Source organism: Alligator mississippiensis, chromosome 4, assembly GCF_030867095.1.
Source record: "Alligator mississippiensis isolate rAllMis1 chromosome 4, rAllMis1, whole genome shotgun sequence".
Classification (NCBI taxonomy): domain Eukaryota; kingdom Metazoa; phylum Chordata; order Crocodylia; family Alligatoridae; genus Alligator; species Alligator mississippiensis.
The window spans coordinates 31,165,133-31,183,013 of record NC_081827.1 but is presented as its reverse complement, the minus strand read 5'-3'; the positions used below and the strand labels follow the sequence as shown (position 1 = coordinate 31,183,013).

Genomic DNA, 17,881 nt, shown 5'->3' with positions numbered 1-17,881 from the left:
GTCACCAATAATGTATTTTTTGTGCTTGCACTTCAAATATTCAGACTTGACATGCTTTAGATAAATATCTACCAGCATTAAATAAACACAGAGAAAGAGTAAATTACACAGAAAGAGTCATAACAAAATGGGACAAAATGTCTGAAAATAAATTTAAAAAAAATCAGAAGGAACACCTCAAGTAATGGAGCTTTAATCCAAAAGAGATCATTCATCATTTTAATCTTTCTTTAGTATTTTAATCTGTTTTACTACTGTGTTTAAGTTGTAACCATTTCAAGTCTTTACCTTGATTATTTACTTTTCAAAAATTGATCTTAAGCCAAGATGGCTGAAGCATCAATAAAGTTATTAGTAGTAAACACTCCCAGAAGGACAACTGATTTCTAATCTAATTATTTGAAAACTAAAAGTTATTGGGCAATGATTCTTACCTCAGTTACTTTAGCTTGAAGCCTTAAAACTTCAGGACTCATGCGGGGAATATCTATATGAATCTAATTGAAAAGAACAAAAAAAAAGCTTGCTTTTTTTTTTTTTTTTTTTTTAGGAAAAACAAATACACTTCAAAAAATACATACTTACATTCTTTAATTTTTATTTCTTCTACTGAAGTAATGGTTAAAATAAGCATATATTTTGAGCTACCATTTAGATTCCGACTATAAAACATTTCCAGTTTTGTCCTAAAAGCTAGATGTTATAGGAATGACATTGAATTCTCAGTATCAGGCCCTACATACATTTTGAAGTAATTCAGAAATAATGAAAGGCCAAAATAGGGTAACAGTTTCTTTTTACTGCCCAAAATGTTATATGACACTAAGAAGGCTTGTAAATTGTAGTCTTATTTGTCAGATTCCAAATATCGACTTTAGTAATAGTGGAAAACATACTTCCTGGTTCTAATAAAGTAACATTAACAACAGTTACACTATAGAATTAATATGAAAGTGCAATGCCTGAACTAAAGAGGAAAGAAGAACTTCTCTATTTTCGTATCTTGCTAGTAGTAGCACCTGAGGGAAGCTATCATTGATGGCTTAATCTTTAGCAAAATAGTCTAAGAAGAAGTGTAAACGCAAGTAGGAATTGATGTTTTCATTTAGAAATAGTGAACTGCTCTTCAGTTTCAGAATTAAAAAATTTGAGGAAAGTAGCAATTTTAAATTACAGCTTCCTCACTGTGAATGCAAGGTGGCCACAACCTCCCATATGAGTGCCACCAGTGCCACAGGCAGCTTCTGCATGGCACATAGCAGATTAAGGAGAGGACAGGCAGCACAAGAGCAGATAGGGGAGGAAGCAAAAAGCAGTGCAACTGATTGCATATGGAGCATGGGGCAGGAAGCAAAAAATCAGAGCAGCAGAGAAATCAGAGGAAGGTGACAGTACAAAGCTAATTTGTGACACCTGCCAAAAAGGCTAGCCCTCACTGGTATAAACAAACACTAAATAATATTATTTTCTCTCCTGGTGAAGAGTAATGTCTTGCAGCAGCAGGGTGGCCAGTAGAATATGAAGGTATTTCCACCTTTCCACACACCTGCAATAGTACTGAATTACTTCACTCCTTTGCTAACAGTAAAGAAAGACATTAAATCATGAAGTCTATACTACTGCAAGTATACATTTAAAATTAAGTTTTATCAAAATATAATCTCCAATTGTCTATGTAACACCCACACACACACACACACACACACACACACAGGGTCGTAGATTGTGTTTTTGTGTGCGTGTGTGTGTTTTGTGTGAACAAGATGGCCCTGTTGTTCTGGCCATGTGCTCAGCACATGGCAAGCTGGGACCTACATCTGGGCAAACTTTGTAAAACCCTCTGGCCTCAGTGGCCAGAGGAAGCAGAAGATCCACTAGGCAGATGAGTGAGAGAGCATGGCACTCTCTAATTGGACATGGCTTGGGTGATGTCATGCAAGATATATCAAGAACAATTTAACTAAAATGTCTAACTTTCTCTCCTGGGGCTGCTGAGAGCTGCATCGCTGAATTAGGAGCCAGAAAACCTACTTATGGAAAGTTTCCCCCTCCTCCCCCACTTCACTGGAGAGGCAAGCAAAAGCCATGGGATGGAAGAGCCTTAGGTACAAAGAGAAAAAGTCTGCCTCAGAGTTTGAGACTGCTATTTCCTCCCTCTTTCCCCACCCCCCTCCCCCCCTTTTTTTTTTTTCTCCTTAAGTGGGTTAAATGCCATGGGGGTATTAATCCCTGGAGCAAACTGCCCAGGAATGGGTCCAGCAGTTACTGGCCCCTGTGTTTGGGGACTGTATTGTCTCAATGTTTTGGTATAGCTGAAACTGGATGTCCAGGCTGCTACAGCCATAGGCCTAGGCCCTTTTTGCTGTTTCACAGCGACTACATTTCAATTTAGCTGTGTGGCTGAGCCCTAGCGGTACATTTGGCAGATTTGGGCCAGGGTGAAACCTGGCATGATTTAAGCCAGGGTGAGACGTGGCACAATTTGTTGTTTATCCAAGCCTCAGTGCAGTACAGACCTAGCCAGCTTTTTGCTGCCCAGTTCAGGTCAAGCAAGATGGGCCAGGGCCTCCTTTTGTCCTTTTTGTAGTTTATGTCCCAACCAAGCCGTGGTTGGGCACTAGATGTAGTTCAGGCCCAAGCCAAGCTAGGCCTGACCTTTCCTCCAAGCTCTTTTGCATTTTTCTATCCAGAAGAGCTGGGATTGGGACTAGGAATTTTGGGGTGCGATATGCTAACAAAAAAGTTAACCCCTCAAAGGCACCTTACAGAAGTGGAAGTCAGCACTCTACCACTTCTCCAGGAGCAACAGAGCCTCTTGCAATGCAGAAAGACCAACACTGTTGAGCAGTTACCTGAGGCACGGTAAACCCGCGCTCATAGGACTCTGGTGTGTGCCCTCCCCTTCAGCTGGTATCAGGGTGCAGACCCCCAGAACTACAATTTGGGGAACCCCAAGCCCCAGACTGAATGGGCATGGGTGAAGCCTCCTCAAGAAGGTGCCATCTACAGACTTTGCTTTATGGTGGATAGTGTTTTAAAATTATATTTAAATGTTTTCTTTTCTTTTGTTTTATTTTCTGTAATAAATCTGAGCATTTGTTTTTACACTGCTAGCGAGAAGAGGGTTTTTGCTCATGTGGGACACCTTAGTAATTCATTTAATATTTCCCCAGTGGTCTGGGTGGGGGCTTAAGGCAAGGAAAAATATATTTAGTAACCCAAAATTGAACCTGGCCCTTGCTGCAACTGGTGCCCGGTCCACCACCTCTGGGTAATCTGTTCTAGTGCTTTACTACCCCCCTAGTGAGAAAGTTTTTCCTAAAATCTAACCAAGAAGGCCAAGGCAGAGATGGAACTAGGGCTTAAGGATAACCAAAAGTCCTTTTTCAATGCATAGGGAGTAAGAAGAAGGCACCAGGTAACCTGGGGCCCCTACAGGACAGTCTTGGCAATCTGGTGATTGCAGCAAAGGAAAAAGCTGATCTCTTCAACAAGTTCTTTGCCTCCATATTTTTGAGCAGGGAGTGGGACAACTCCCCCACTAGGATTATGGACAGGCTCAGGAGACACGATGCCATGTGTAGGGTAAGGGATGATCTAGTTAGGGAACTCTTGGAGCAGCTGGACATGTATAAAATCAGCACGTCCGGATGCTCTTCATCCAAGGGTACTGATGGCAGAGGTCATAGCAGCACCCCAGCACGGCTGTATGAGCACTCGTGGTGCTCTGGCCAGGTCCCAGAGGACTGGAAAAGGGCCAATGTGGTCCCCATTTACAAGAAGGGGAGAAAGGAGGACCCAGCTAACTATAGGCCAGTTAGTCTCACCTCAGTCCTTGGGAAGACCTTTAAAAAAATTATCAAGGAACACATCTGCGGGGGCCCAGCATGGGAGGTAATGCTCAGGGGCAACCAACATGGGTTCCTTGCAGGCAGATCCTGCCTGACTAACCTTGTTTCCTTTTACAACCAGGTCACAAAGTCCTTGGATTAAAGCGTTGAGATGGATGTCGTCTACCTGGACTTCAAGAAGGCCTTTGACACTGTTTCTCACCCCATGCTCATAAAAAAAACTAGGCGACTGCAGCATTGATGCCTACACACAGTCAGATGGTTGGCAAATTGGCTCGATGCTCACACCCAGAGTGGTGGTGGACAGGTCGTTTTTGACCTGGAGGGATGTGGGCAGTGGAGTTCCCCAGGGCTCAGTCCTCAGGAGTGTGCTATTCAACAGCTTTATCAGCGACTTGAGGTGGGCATGGAAAGCACACTGTCCAAATTCGCTGAGGACACAAAGATGTGGAGCAAGGTGGGCACACTGGAGGGGAGGGACAGAATCCAACTAGAGCTGGACAGGTTACAGAGGTGGGTGGATGAGAATAGAATGGAATTCAATGCAGACAAGTGCAAGGTGCTGCATCTAGGGAGAAGGAACCAGCAACACACCTATAGGGTGGGGAACACCCTTCTTGTCAACCTGGTGGCAGAAAGTGATCTTGGAGTCATTGCTGACTCCAGGATGAAAATGAGCTGCCAATTCGAGGAAGTGGTCAGTAAGGCTAATCGCGTCTTGTTGTGCATCTACAGATGCATCACAAGCAGATCCAGGAAGGTGATTCTTCCCCACTATGTGGTGCTGGTCAGCTCGCAGTTGGAGTACTGCATCCAGTGCTAGGCACCGCACTTCAAGAGGGATGTGGCTAACCTCGAGAGGGTCCAGAGGAGGACCACTTGCATGGTCTGGGGGTAGCAAGACAGGCCCTATGAAGACAGACTAAAGGGCCTGAATCTATTCAGCCTCCACAAGAGAAGACCGAGAGGGATCTGGTGGCCATCTACAAACTCACTAGGGAGGACCAGCAGAAAATAGGTGAGGCTCTGTTCCCCCAGGCACCACCTAGGATAACAAGGAATAACAGCCACAAATTGATTGACAGCAGGTTCAGGCTTGCTATCAGGAGGCATTACTTTACGGTTAGGGCTGCCAGGCTTTGGAATGGGCTCCCAAGGGAGGTGGTGCTCTCCCCTACCTTGGGGGTCTTCAACAGGAGGCTGGGGTATTATGATCCCAACACTCGTTCCTGCCCAGGGCAGGGGGTCAGACTTGATGATCTATTCAGGTCCCTTCCGACCCTAGAAACTATGAAACTATGACACCTAAATTTCCTTTGCTGCAACTTGAGACTAGTTCCATTATCAAAATATGTTGCCTCATTATGAAGTAGTAATAAAGTAATATAAAAAAAATGAAGCACACCAAAGAGATTCCTTTTCAGAGAAGTTTTAAAATAAAGATTTCACATAAGCTCATTTCAATAACTGCTTACCTGTCTGTATGTGTCTTGGTGATTTTCATCATTTCTTGAGTCATAATATTGTTGAACAAAAGCAAAATATTCTTTCCTTTTTCTCTGTAAAGTGCCTTCTCTTCTATCCACGTTTGCAGGAAGGTAACCCTGAAAAAGTTTTGAACAAGTAATATTTTTATAAAGTTTAGATTGGACCTTCACCCTATAAAATCTTTTCAAATATAATTATCAAAAACAAAAACAGGTTGCTTCCCACATTTATTGAAAGCTATTCAATGCAGGAGAGAAAAAGTCTTATTTTGGATTTGAGTACTAGCCTGGAGAAGGTGACCGCTGGAGCTACAGCCCTGACCCTGACCTGAGCCAAAGTCACTGTAAACTGGTGCTGCCACCTGGAGTCAGCAGCAGTTGTGGTAGGTGGTCTGGGAACTGGGTGGAGGCAGGGGGGGGGGGGGGGGGGGGGGGGGGGGGGCAGTCACTCTCCTGCCCCAAAAGGCAAGTGACAGGGGAGGGACATGAAGCACCAACAGAGGAGCAAGGGGCTGGGATCAGCCTGCCACTTACCTCCCCAACACCTACCCCTCCCTGGCATTGCTTTTCCAGCCACTTGCCTCGCCTTGCTACTACTTTCCCCACCACAGCAGGGGGAAAATTAATTTAAAAGTCAGCCCTCCAATAATTATATTCTATACATGGAAAATTATAGCAAATTTGTAATTTTCTACAAATCCAATTATTGTGAGGTCATTTTAAGAACTCAAGTAGTCTTGACTTCAGCTAAATACAGTAAGTTGTTCTTAAGATCTTAAACCAAATAGGTCCAATATGCTGGATTCTGTTATTCTGAAACACTTTAAAAAAAAAAAAAAAGATTTTAAGTTGGATTTATTACTGAAGACCCAGCATTCAAAAAACATATCCAGGCTGGGAGGGAGCTATTGTTATATTCAAAAACATATCCAATGCCTCAAAACCTATACAAAGGCCATAATCTCCTACCAACAGCACTCCCACAGCCCAAATTAATGTCCACAGAAGTCTTTCCCCTCTCCCCCAGTGCCCAATCACTCCCCGATGCCTCCACTGATGCAAGCTTCCATTTTTCTCATCTCTACACAATAATTTACCCTCCTTCCCCAGAACTCAGCAGAATACAAATTCTAGTATCCTCTACTCATCTCTACCCCCAAACCTCAAATCCATTCCAAATCAATTCCAAGTGCTGGGACTAGTGGTTTCTTCCATTTAGCCCTTACTCAAATAGCATTCAGTGTGGTGATCTGTGTCTTGCCATGATTGATATTTTGGACAGCCATATGACAAGAGGACCAGAGCATTATATTACACGATATCAGAACTACTGACTGGCTTTTGAAAAGAACAGTTAGCTTTTGCATTACATATTATAGTAAAGCTAATACATTGCAATTTTGCAGTGAAATTGTACAATATCCATAGAAGCTAATAATCCTCAGAAAGAATCCTTCAGTATGTCAGTTCTTGAGTAGTTCATCTGAATGCAAAGAACAGTTTTGGACAAGATCTTTTTAGATACATTGTCCACCAAAGAAAATATAGTTTCTCATAAAAAAAATAAAGAATAGAAGTTTTTCTTTCAAAAAGAAAACCTCCAAATAAGTAAATCCAGGATACTGTATTGCTATAGGAGTTGGTTAATTCTAGGATTTCCATGTCACCCTTATTTTATTCCATTATTTAACTTGACAAGATCTCTGTTCCTCAACTTGAAATACAACAAATAAACATTATCATCTGCCCTTGCTATTAAACTATTAATTGAATGGAATGAGAATTCAAACCAGGGATCCTGGTTTTCTCAGTTTAAAAATCCAAAATTCTTATAAAAACCCCAAAATAGCTCCAATTAAAACAACCCACAATCCGTGTTTTTCGGTGATTAAAATGAAACGTTACTGTATATATAGCTGGGGGAGAAGGATGGGGGACTGTGGGTTGGGAGTGGAACTCTGCCAGCCTGCGTGGGGAGACCTTTGGTTTCCTGCATTTTTCTCCTATAAAGAAGAAAATCTGCGTTTTTCTGTGACAATTAGAAAACCCAAATCCCTGGTTATGACATTTTGTGTTAACCACAAGAGAAATAGTGTTTGTGCTACTTTAAAAAAAATTCAACTCCAGGTGCCAAAGCAAATAGAGAGGCATGCCATTCTTCTACAAGGTAACTACTCATAGCAACATTGTTCCCTTTTTTGTAGTGTATTGCTACTCCTCACTCAAAACATCTTCAGGTCTCCATTTAATTGTGGTATGTAAACACATACTATTGTATATAAAAAGTACAAGATAAAACATCCAGTTATTTATTAATCTTTACAAAAAAAAAAATCCCTCAAGGCCATTAAGAGATAATTAGCTAATGGAATTGCTTCTTGAATATTCAGCATATGTATAAAATGAATAATGAATGATTTGGTACAAGTAGTCTAATTACGCAGTTTGAATTCAAACAAGCAACACTAATATTCCATTAGGCTACAAAGAGCCAGGGTTCATTCGCATCAAATTCATATTTTATATAAATTTTTAAAAAATGGATTTTATAAACATTACTTCAGTAAAGATGCCTTTGCAAAGAGATATGTTGTAACACACCGAGGAACAATGCATAAAAATTGTAGCAGAATAACCACATCACTCCTCAAAGAGAAATAAAATTATAAATTGAGTACTGTGTGCCCTGCCATTTAATGCTAAAATCTTTCTTCCAAACAAACGACTACTTTAATATTTACTATCGAATAAGAGTTATTAAGAGAGATAGTAAGTATTAATCATGCAAACCACAGATCATCCTTTAACCACCACAACATAAAAGATTGTCATAGCAAAATCAGTTAAAGGATTAAGCCAGAACAAAGTGTAACTAATAAGATGCTATGCATCTTACTACTAAATTAACTGTTATGGTTCAATTCTAAATGTACTGTAAGCTAGATAACCTGTTGGGGTCTTTTTAATTACTAATATTTATGCTTCATTTTCCTGCTAAAAATCACTACATAGCTTTCTAGTATGGGATTTTACTCTTGGTAGGCGGTAACAAATTAAAAACACAAAAGTAAAGAAGATATGCCTTTGAGCTCAACCTCATGCTCTCATCCCCATCCCAAAGCCATTTTCACCCCAGTCAAGATATTATAGTATTAAATTTTATTTTGCTTCACGTTCTTACCTTATTTTATAATAATATAGTGAATGCCCTGTTCCTCACAATCAACAAAACCAAAAAAATTAAATGTCCACAAACCACAAATTTCCCCACTTCAGCAAGCCACTGAAATATGTATTAAATTTTCTCCAGATCTTTCATACCTCCAACATACTATTTTACCAGAATGCCTGAAAATTTCTTCCAGGTATTTTCAATTGCATCAACTTAAGGTTTGCTTCAAGAGTCAGAGTCTGCAATTAACAGTCTGTCCTATTGCTTGATATCAAGTGAAATATTAATATCACCATTTATTTTCAAACAATTGATATTTATTTTTAGGATATGTTAGTCCTGTTAGAAAATAATTCATTTGTGAGACCAAACGTAGTCATCACAGGAATTTTCTCAACAATAGTTTTATTCAGTCTTGAAGACTGAAGTAATCTTTCAAACAGGACAGGTCTTGTTTCCTGTTCATTTACAAGTTAGAAAGTCTAACAACATATCATAAGGCCACAGATAGATCAGAATTTGAATTGCTTTATTCATTTATCTCTTTCCAAAAGACTGAAGCATTAGATATTTTACTTTTATCATCATTCCAAGAGAACAATGCCTTAATAGTTCTGCTTGCTGTTTATCCTACTTATGCACTAGAGCTTAACTTCTTTATTAAATTTTATAAACAGATTGTGAGGTGTTTTTAATTGTTTATATTTGACATAATTGTCAGTCCCTGAACATTTTCCCTGTTCAAAATTTATGATCAAAAGAGATGTTAACATTGATAAACCTCTCACTACATAAGTCTCTCAATTGTTCAATTATAATTTGCATTTTAGCATATACACGTTCAGCACAGAATGTAATAGGACTTCAGGTAATTCAAGAAGAAAGTCATCATCATCCTCAATTCAGTCCTACACTTGACTTTCCTTTGTAAATACTCCCTTGCTTATAGATTAATAGAATGTATGCTGGAAAGCACTTTGGAAGCTCATCGCATCCAGCCCCCTGCACCAAACAGGAAAGACAACTGGGGTCAGGTGACCCCAGCAAGGTACACGTCCAGTCTCCTCTTGAAGATTTCCAGGGTAGGTAATTGCACCACCTCTGGAGGAAGCTTATTCCACAGTCTGGACACCCTAGTGGTGAAGCAGTTTTTCCTAATGTTGAGCCTGAAATGGTTTTCCAGGAGTTTGTGACCATTACTCCTAGTTTTCCCCGAGGATGCCCTGGTGAACCATTGTCCACCAAGCCCTTGATGTACACCTCTGATGTAGCAGTAAGCTGCTACCAAGTCCCCTCTCAGCCTTCTCTTTTTCAGGTTGAAGATCCCGCAGTCTTTTCTCACCTGACTTGCTACGCAAGTCTCTGATTGTACGGGTGGCCCTTCTCTGTACTCTCTCAAGCTTTACCACGTCCTTATTAAAAAGTGTGGTATCTAGAACTGGACACAGGACTCCAGCTGCAGTCTCATCAATGCCAAATAGAGTGGGAGAATCACTTCTTTGGTTTTGCTGGAGATGCATCAATGAATGAATGCCAGGGGATTGTTGGCCCTCCTGGCTACAGTATCGCACTGCCAGCTCAGGTTCATACTGGGGTTAATTATTACCCCCAGGTCCCTTCCATTCATAGTGCTGGTCAGGTTGGCATTGCCACGCCTGTAGGTGTGCAGGTGATTGTTCATCCCCAGGTGGAGCACTTTACATTTCTCGACATTGAGCTTAATCTGGCTCCAGTCTACCCAACTTCCAAGCCTATCTAGATCTGCCTATATCTGTAACCTATCTTCAAGTGTGACCACACTTCCCCTTAGCTTGATGTCATCCGCAAACTCGGCCAGTGAGCTCGTCACCCCACATCCAAATCACTGATGAAGATGTTGAATAGCACTGGACCAAGCACCAGCCCCTGTGGGACACAACTGGCCACTTCCTGCCAAGGTGACACAGATCTGTTCATTAGAACTCTCCCCCCCCCGCAGCCAGTTTCCTACCCACCTGACTGTCTCACAGTTAAGCCCAGAGTCTTCCAATTTTCTCACGAGAACATCGTGGAATACCAGATTGAAAGCTTTTTGGAAGTCAAGGTATATAATGTCAACCTCCTGTCTCTTACCCAGGTGATGAGTCACCTGATCATAAAAGGAGATTAAGGTGGTAAGACAAGGCCTGCCTGCAATGAAGCCATGCTACCTATTGTTCAGAATCCTACCTTCTGCAAGTCTCTCTCATATAGACTCCTTAATGAATTCTTCCAGGATTTTCCCTGGGATAGATTGGTCTATAGTTACCCACGTCCTCCCTCCTCCCCTTCTTGAAGACTGGCACAACATTGGCCCTCCTTTTAGTCCTCAGTGATCTCCCCAGAGCGCCACCTTTTGGAAGAGCTTCACCAGGAGTTTCACAACGACTTCGGCCAGCTCATTCAGCATTCTCGGATGAAGTTCATCCAGACCTGCTGACTTATACGCGTCCAATTTCTTTAACTGGTCACACCATTTCTACAGCAATAGTAGGAAAGTGGACATTTGAATCCTGCTCATTCTGTACCATAGCTGGCATGATTTTTCCCTCAGCCTGGTAGAAAACCAAAGCAAAGTAGTCATTCAGGGGTTCAGTTTTCTCCTGAGTGCTGGTGACTAGCTGTCTTAAGTTGTTGAGCAATGGCCCCACGCTCTTATTTGTTTTCCTCCCATTCCCTACGTACCTAACAGAGGACTTCTTGTTGTCCTTGATTCCCGTTGCTAATTTTAATTCAGTCGCCACCTTAGCATTTCTAATCTGATCCCTACAAGTGCAGGCCATAGTTATATAGTCCTCATTTTGGAGCTGTCCCTAGCATCCACTGACTATACGTCTCTTTCTTCTCTTTTAAGAGGACCATGATTTCCCTGTTTAGCCAAGAGGGTTTCCCAGCCCTTTTGCTACATTTCCTCCACATGGGAATGGACTTCCTTTGTGCTTCAAGGATCGAGTCCTTTAGGAAACGATCGCTCTTCATGCACTCCTTTTGCCTTTGGTCCCTGACCCTTCAGCACATTGCCTACTGTGACCTAAGCTTGTTGAAGTTTGCATTTCTGAAGTCCAAAACTTCAAGCCTGCTACCCAATTATGAAAGCCCTTTCAGTTTTATACATACTACCATTCAGTTTTTTACACCACCCCCAGAGCAGCCTGAAGCAAGAAAAGACAGATATCATATTAAGATGAAGTTAAAGAGAATTTATTAGCAAGCGACAATTATTTCATAGATGCAATCTCCTAAAATTAATATTCCAACCACAAAGGCAGTTAGCCATATTAGTCCGAAATCAGGAAGAAGGTAGGGCAGGGTGGCAATTTAGGGTGCTGACAGATGTTAATTTAATGGTGCATTAAGATTGGATCCCGAATCCCAAACATTGTTTGTCCAGCCATGCCACACATGCATGGCAGGCAGCAAAATTTCAGGGATCAAGGATAAAATCTGACAGAGCCCAATCACAAAATTGTCAGCACAGGGATCCCAGCATCAGGGGCTGGTCCCCAATGCCACTTCCTGCAGTGCCCTTTCAAATTGCCAGTGCACACAGAGCCAAGGATTATGATCCCAGCCTTCCTCGGCCTGGGAAGTTAAAAGCATATGTGGTGCAGCTCAGCACTGACATATCCCACACGTGGATTTACAGGTGTTGGACAGGGGAGCTAACAAGTCTTAAGCTTGCCTGCCAGTTTTAAGTTGTTGCCCACTGCCTCTCCTGTCACATGTTCAATTTAAAGCACCATCCATTAACAGCCACAAAGATGTTTCACATTTAATCTGGAATATATCTTTGCAGTTGTTTTGCCACTTCATGGTGCAAGAATAACCTCCCATGTGTCTTTTGCCAAACAGACTTGCCTACTGGTGGCACCTGTAGGAAATCATTTTCAGTCTTAGTGACCGCACAGGGACATATGGGAGAAGATGTTCCCGTAGGTACATAAAACCCAGACCATTTGGGGCCTTATTGGTCAAAACCAACTCCTTGAATTCTACCTAGAAAGCGATCTGGGACCTGTGCTCCAGAGCCTGCATAAGTTATGTGTTCCTGACAACTGAATCTCTCATCATAAAGCAGGCCTCCACCGCTGCACCATGTTCTGTACCACATGCAGCTTCCAGACAATTTTCAAGGGCAGCCCTACACAGAAATTGATGTCACCTGCTGATGCAGAGGTTGTACTTGGAGGAACGAGTGTGACTGGCTGTGAACTGAACTTATGTCCATCCCAGCTTGTCCCCGACAGCTGGGTGAGACTCAGGCCGCCGCTGACAGGGGTTGTCAGTTCTTACCTTCAGGAGTTCCAGAAGCATCTGGATGTCATCAGTTTCCTGGAGTACAGCATTGCAGTAGTCTAGCCTTGAGATTATGAAAGCATAGATGATTGTGAACAGATCAGAGTCCTAAAGAAACAGTCACCAGCGTCTCACCAGGCTGCAGTTGGTGAAAAGTACTGCTACCCATGGCTGCTACCTAAAGATTCAAGTGCAGCAGAGGCTCCAGGCACACCACAAGTCTGCAAACCTGTGTTAAGTGGAGGCAGAACCCTACCAATGGCAGACATTCTAATGCCAAGTGATGTGTTTCTCCACCCCACATCATCTCCCTTGTCTAGTTCCGATTTCAATTGGTTCACCCCACATGCAGTCCCCAACTGCAGCCAGACACTAGGAAGGGACTTAGACTGCTGCACCAGGGTCAGAAGACAAGGAGAAGCTGAACTGAGTGTCACCAGCATACTGAAGGCACCTCACTCCATATCTCTGCACAATCTCACCCAGCCACCTCATACCAACTGTACAGGAAGGGTGGCAATATGGAGCCCTGGAGAACCCCACAGGAAAGGGGTCTTCCCTGCTAGAAATGTGTGGAACTGTTTAGAGCTGTCCCATGAATATCCGCCGTTTATCAGTCCCTCGTTGTCAACTTTATCAAAGGCCAGTGAGGGATTGAGTAAGGTAAGTAGGTCACAATTTCCTGTCAGTCTCCAAGCAATGATAAATCAACCAAGGCCACAAGATCTGCAAAGCAGGTGGCAAGTTTGTCACAGCCAGCTGAAGAACACTCCATTTCCAGGCAGATGAGCTGAATTAACAGGCCATTCACCACTTAAAACAGTTCTGCTAAATAACACTTTGTAGATGTAATACCAGTGGAGAAAAGTTTCTATGCCAGTGACACATCATAGTCCTTAAAAAAAACAGGAAAAAAAAAAACCTATACTGCAACTGGTTGGTTTCAGCACAGGTTGAGTAGCACTCCAGGTGCCTACTTCAGCTGCAGTTATCCTACTACAACTCCATACACCAGGGGAACCCTGAGCCGCTGCAGCGGTGGGAATGGATGCCTGAGTGCCACCACGTCTATGACCAGGGTCAGTATGATATTCCATAGATCAACCAGGCCAGAGTAACCATCAAAGTCCATGGAAATTACTCCCAGCATTTTTGGAGAGACCTACTGGATTCAGGTCTCTGGGGAAACAGCCTAACCGATCCATCATTCCACCCAGGGCAATGGAAGACAGACATCTGCACCTCTACAAAGTAGTAGGTCTAACAATGATACAGTTTCTTGACAACATCCCTGATAGTCAGAGCCCCAAAATCTAGGCAGGTGCAAAACATTAGGTCCTGTGCATGCCCTGCTTCAGCACAGTTACCACCTGGGATAGCCTACTGAAATGGATGCCACAAAGTCCTACTCCAAAAAGCCAGCCTCAGCATGAATGCTGAAATTCCACCCCTCTCTCAAGGAAAGTAAGTCTGGCCATCTTCAAAACCACCTTTTTAACACCTATTCAAAGAAATGGAACACAAGCAAATTTTACCTTGCTATTAGAAGTCGACAAATAGTTTTTAAAAGTTCCCACCACCCAAAAACTTAATACAAGGAGGGAGTCAAGTACAAGGGCTGTTCAAAAAGAAATTGGTCTTAATTTGTATGGTCAGTGAGATAGAGGAGTTTTACAAGTCATTTATGACTTTTTTTTTTATATATATATTTTTTTAACACAAAGAAAGTTAACAGGAAAGTTAAGATAAATTAACTGAAGGTGTGAATTTAAAAAGCATTATATCCCTTTGTAGATACTCAAATCAGAACAAAAGTCACCTTAGCTAGCTTTAGCATCTGCCACGGAAATTCAGTTAGAAGCAAAGTATGGCTACTTTAGTTCTGAATTAGAGTATTCACACAAAGATCTAAATTCACATGAAATTCAAAATTTACTTAATTCAAACCAACTTTCCTGAGTGCCTCAATGCAGACATATCCTCAAAAGTAAAAAAAAAAAAAAAAAAAGTTTACATTTCCTCCATTACCCAGCTCAAAGATGAAACTGAAATTTTTAAAAACTGAAAAAAGAATAATGCATGCTTAATTTTAATTGTAAGAGAATACCTAAATACTCGCAATTAAAAGCTGCATCTGCATTTTAAGATTAGAAAGCACCAAGCTGCAAATTTATTAGAACTCATTAACAAGAGACATACTCTTCCAAACATTGAAAATCAGGCCCAATCTGAAGTAAACACTTAGTATTCCCTGTTGATTTGTTCTAAAAAAAGGAAAGCTGTCTAAGCTTTCTCTGAAAAATTCAATAGTGCTAAACTGTTGTGTGCATAGTTCAGAATATTAAACAGTGCTTAAATGCAGGAAGATTTGCTGATAAAGTCTCTTCCACATTCTCTAGAGTATGCACAATATAAGCAATTTGGTTTCTTTCAGTCAAGTGGCTTTTTAACTTTTTCCCCCATAGTGTTCAAAAACAGACAATAGTTAAAAAAAAAAAAAAAAACACAAATATTTACAAATGACAGACTTTCTAGTTAAAATGTTGCTATCAGACATTCTTGCAATTGAAAGAAATTTCTCTTCTTGAAGGGCACTAATATGATTTTTAATGCCAACATTAATAAGGAAAACTGTGTCTTCATTTTAAAGTACTTATTCCCAATTTTTCTTTCACATGTGATAAACTAAGCTTGAAAAAGAACGAAGAATAGGATTAACTTGTTACTGAGCTTTAACAGCAGAGAACACAGTACTTTGGAATACCAGTGCTGAACTATTAAAAGAAAGCTATTATTGCTACACATAAGCAGAACACTTACTGAGAGGAGCTTCCATGTGATTGGACGAACTTGTTTGGGAATTCCAGACCAACTCAACTTTCGTAACTCTTCTGTTAAAGAAAAAGCATTTCATGAGAAGAAAATAAGATACTGTCAATGAATATTTACTAATAGATATAAATAAGGATCATAGGAAAGCAGGGCACGAACACACAACTAAACCAGCCCAGTCAAAACCTATCCAACCTGCTTTTGAAAACATCCAGAGATAAGAGATGCCACAACTTCTTTAGGTAGTCTGTTCCAATGCTTGGCCACCCTCATAATCAGAAAAGGTCTTCTTTATCTGCCACCTAAAATTTCCTCTGTTACAGTCTGAAGCTATTTCTCCTTGTCCTGTCTCCTACGGCCACAGAGATAAAGCTAATCGCCATTCTTTCTATAAATTATTCATCAAGTATTTGAAAACTTATCAAATATTTGCTCAGTCTTCTACTCTCCAAACTAAAGAACCCAAGTCATGCTTCCCAAACCAAAAATCATTTTTGTCACACCGTGTAGAATTCTTTTCAAACCAGTCCAACATCCTTCTTGAAGCATGGGTCCCAAAACTGGGCCCAGTACTCCAAGTGAGGCCTTACTAGCACTGAACAGAGCAGAAGGATCACTTCCATCAATTTGGAAGCAATTCTCCTGTTAACACAACCCAGTATACCCTTGGCTTTTTTTGGCAACAAGATTCATAGATGCTAGGGTCGGAAGGGACCTCACAGATAAGGTAGGAAAGAGCACCACCTCCCTTGGGAGCCCATTCCAAATTTTGGCCACCCTTGCTGTGAAGAAGTTCTTCCTGATATCTAGACTAAATCTACTCTGTCAGTTTGTGACCATTGTTCCAACAGGAGTATGCTGTTGACTCATTTTCTGTTTATAATCCACTGTAACCACCGGGTCTCTCTGCACTACTGAAGCCTATATCTACACAAAGGGCTTAGTCCGCTGGATGCGGAGCCGGGCGGGGGGGTGGCATGCAGCTGGATGCAGAGTGGCAGCAGCATGGTGTAAGCTTCCCCGCCCAGGGCAGCAGTGGCGCAGGGTGGTGGGGCTCCACCCCCGCCCACCACCCCTTTCCCCCCAATCATTCTTGATGGACAATTCGCTAGTAGCCTGATATTACCTTTGGCAAACCTGTGCTATATTTTATCCACACCACCACCATGCCTTTAGAATAAATTTTGAAAGAAGGAATAATTAAAAGCTATTCCATACTGTTGAGGTCAAATCACTGGACTTACTCAGAACACCTTTTTCCCCCACAACTGACTTCTCAACTGTAGGCAATGGGTTTTCTATTTGCCAGTCATATGGTACTGTAGAAACTGGATTCATTAAAATCCTGGCTAGTTGATCTACACTTTTATCCATCATCCAATTTCACTAAAAAAGTAGTTCGCAACTTGTGGTACCAGCTTCAGTCTCTGAATGATCTAGAGACCTAGCACAAGGTACCAGATGGCCAGATTAGCAGCAGAGACTTGATAATTTTAATGGCTGCTGGCCTATAGGGGATTTTTGTCTTTTATTATTAATAAATAACAAATACAGAGCTTTACTTGAAATCATTAAATTGTGCACAGAGGCCAAATCCTTATGTAAAATAAGCAGGCATAGTTCCATTAAAAAAAAAAAAAAAAAAAAATCTATTGAGCTACACAGCCTTGATGTTCTAAGACTATAAAAGTCTCTTTGAAAATTGTCTGGTCCTTCCTCATCTGTTCCAACCCTTGGATGGGGAGGGATTTCTTTATAGGAGTCTTGCATAAATTGGACGTTAAACCCTTCTGGGTAGACAATCTTTTTCTATATGTTTGTATAGAAACTACCAAGGAATAAATTCTCATTCCGGTCTACAACCCTATATTAACTTCATATTTTGAATGCACTGTTTGCCTTCATAAGGGCAAGAAGTATAGTTTTTAAAATAGGTTAAATGACTCCATAGATTCTGGTAAACAAGTCCGTTCAGTTGAAGGAGAAATATGGTATTGATTGTTGGCCAGATGATTTTTCAAGACCCAATTATACCTCCCTCACTTCTGTACTACATAATGTTCTGTAAAGATCATTTGAGGGGGGTAACAAACTTTCAGGGATGTATTCAAAAACACATGAAAGTAATCATAAAATGACCCTGTCTACTACTACATCAAGATTCGTGGACAGTTACACAAAAGAGGAATAAATTTAAAACCTGCTCTTTCTAGTAATCAAATTCC

At 41.3% G+C, this 17,881-nt stretch overlaps 1 protein-coding gene across 4 annotated transcripts in view; it reads right to left on the bottom strand.

The window, feature by feature from the left end:
- Positions 1-17,881, bottom strand: part of TBC1D22A (TBC1 domain family member 22A) — a 432,230-nt gene that overhangs the window by 349,590 nt on the left and 64,759 nt on the right. For 3 of the 4 annotated variants that reach the window (XM_059725895.1, XM_059725896.1, XM_014606499.3), the window contains exons 5-7: positions 15,645-15,715; positions 5,327-5,455; positions 435-497 (exon numbers count right to left, since the gene is read on the bottom strand). In XM_059725895.1, the coding sequence (XP_059581878.1) occupies positions 435-497; positions 5,327-5,455; positions 15,645-15,715 (263 nt within the window). The remainder of the gene's footprint in view (positions 1-434; positions 498-5,326; positions 5,456-15,644; positions 15,716-17,881) is intronic. The other variant, XM_019487417.2, reaches the window with a different exon arrangement.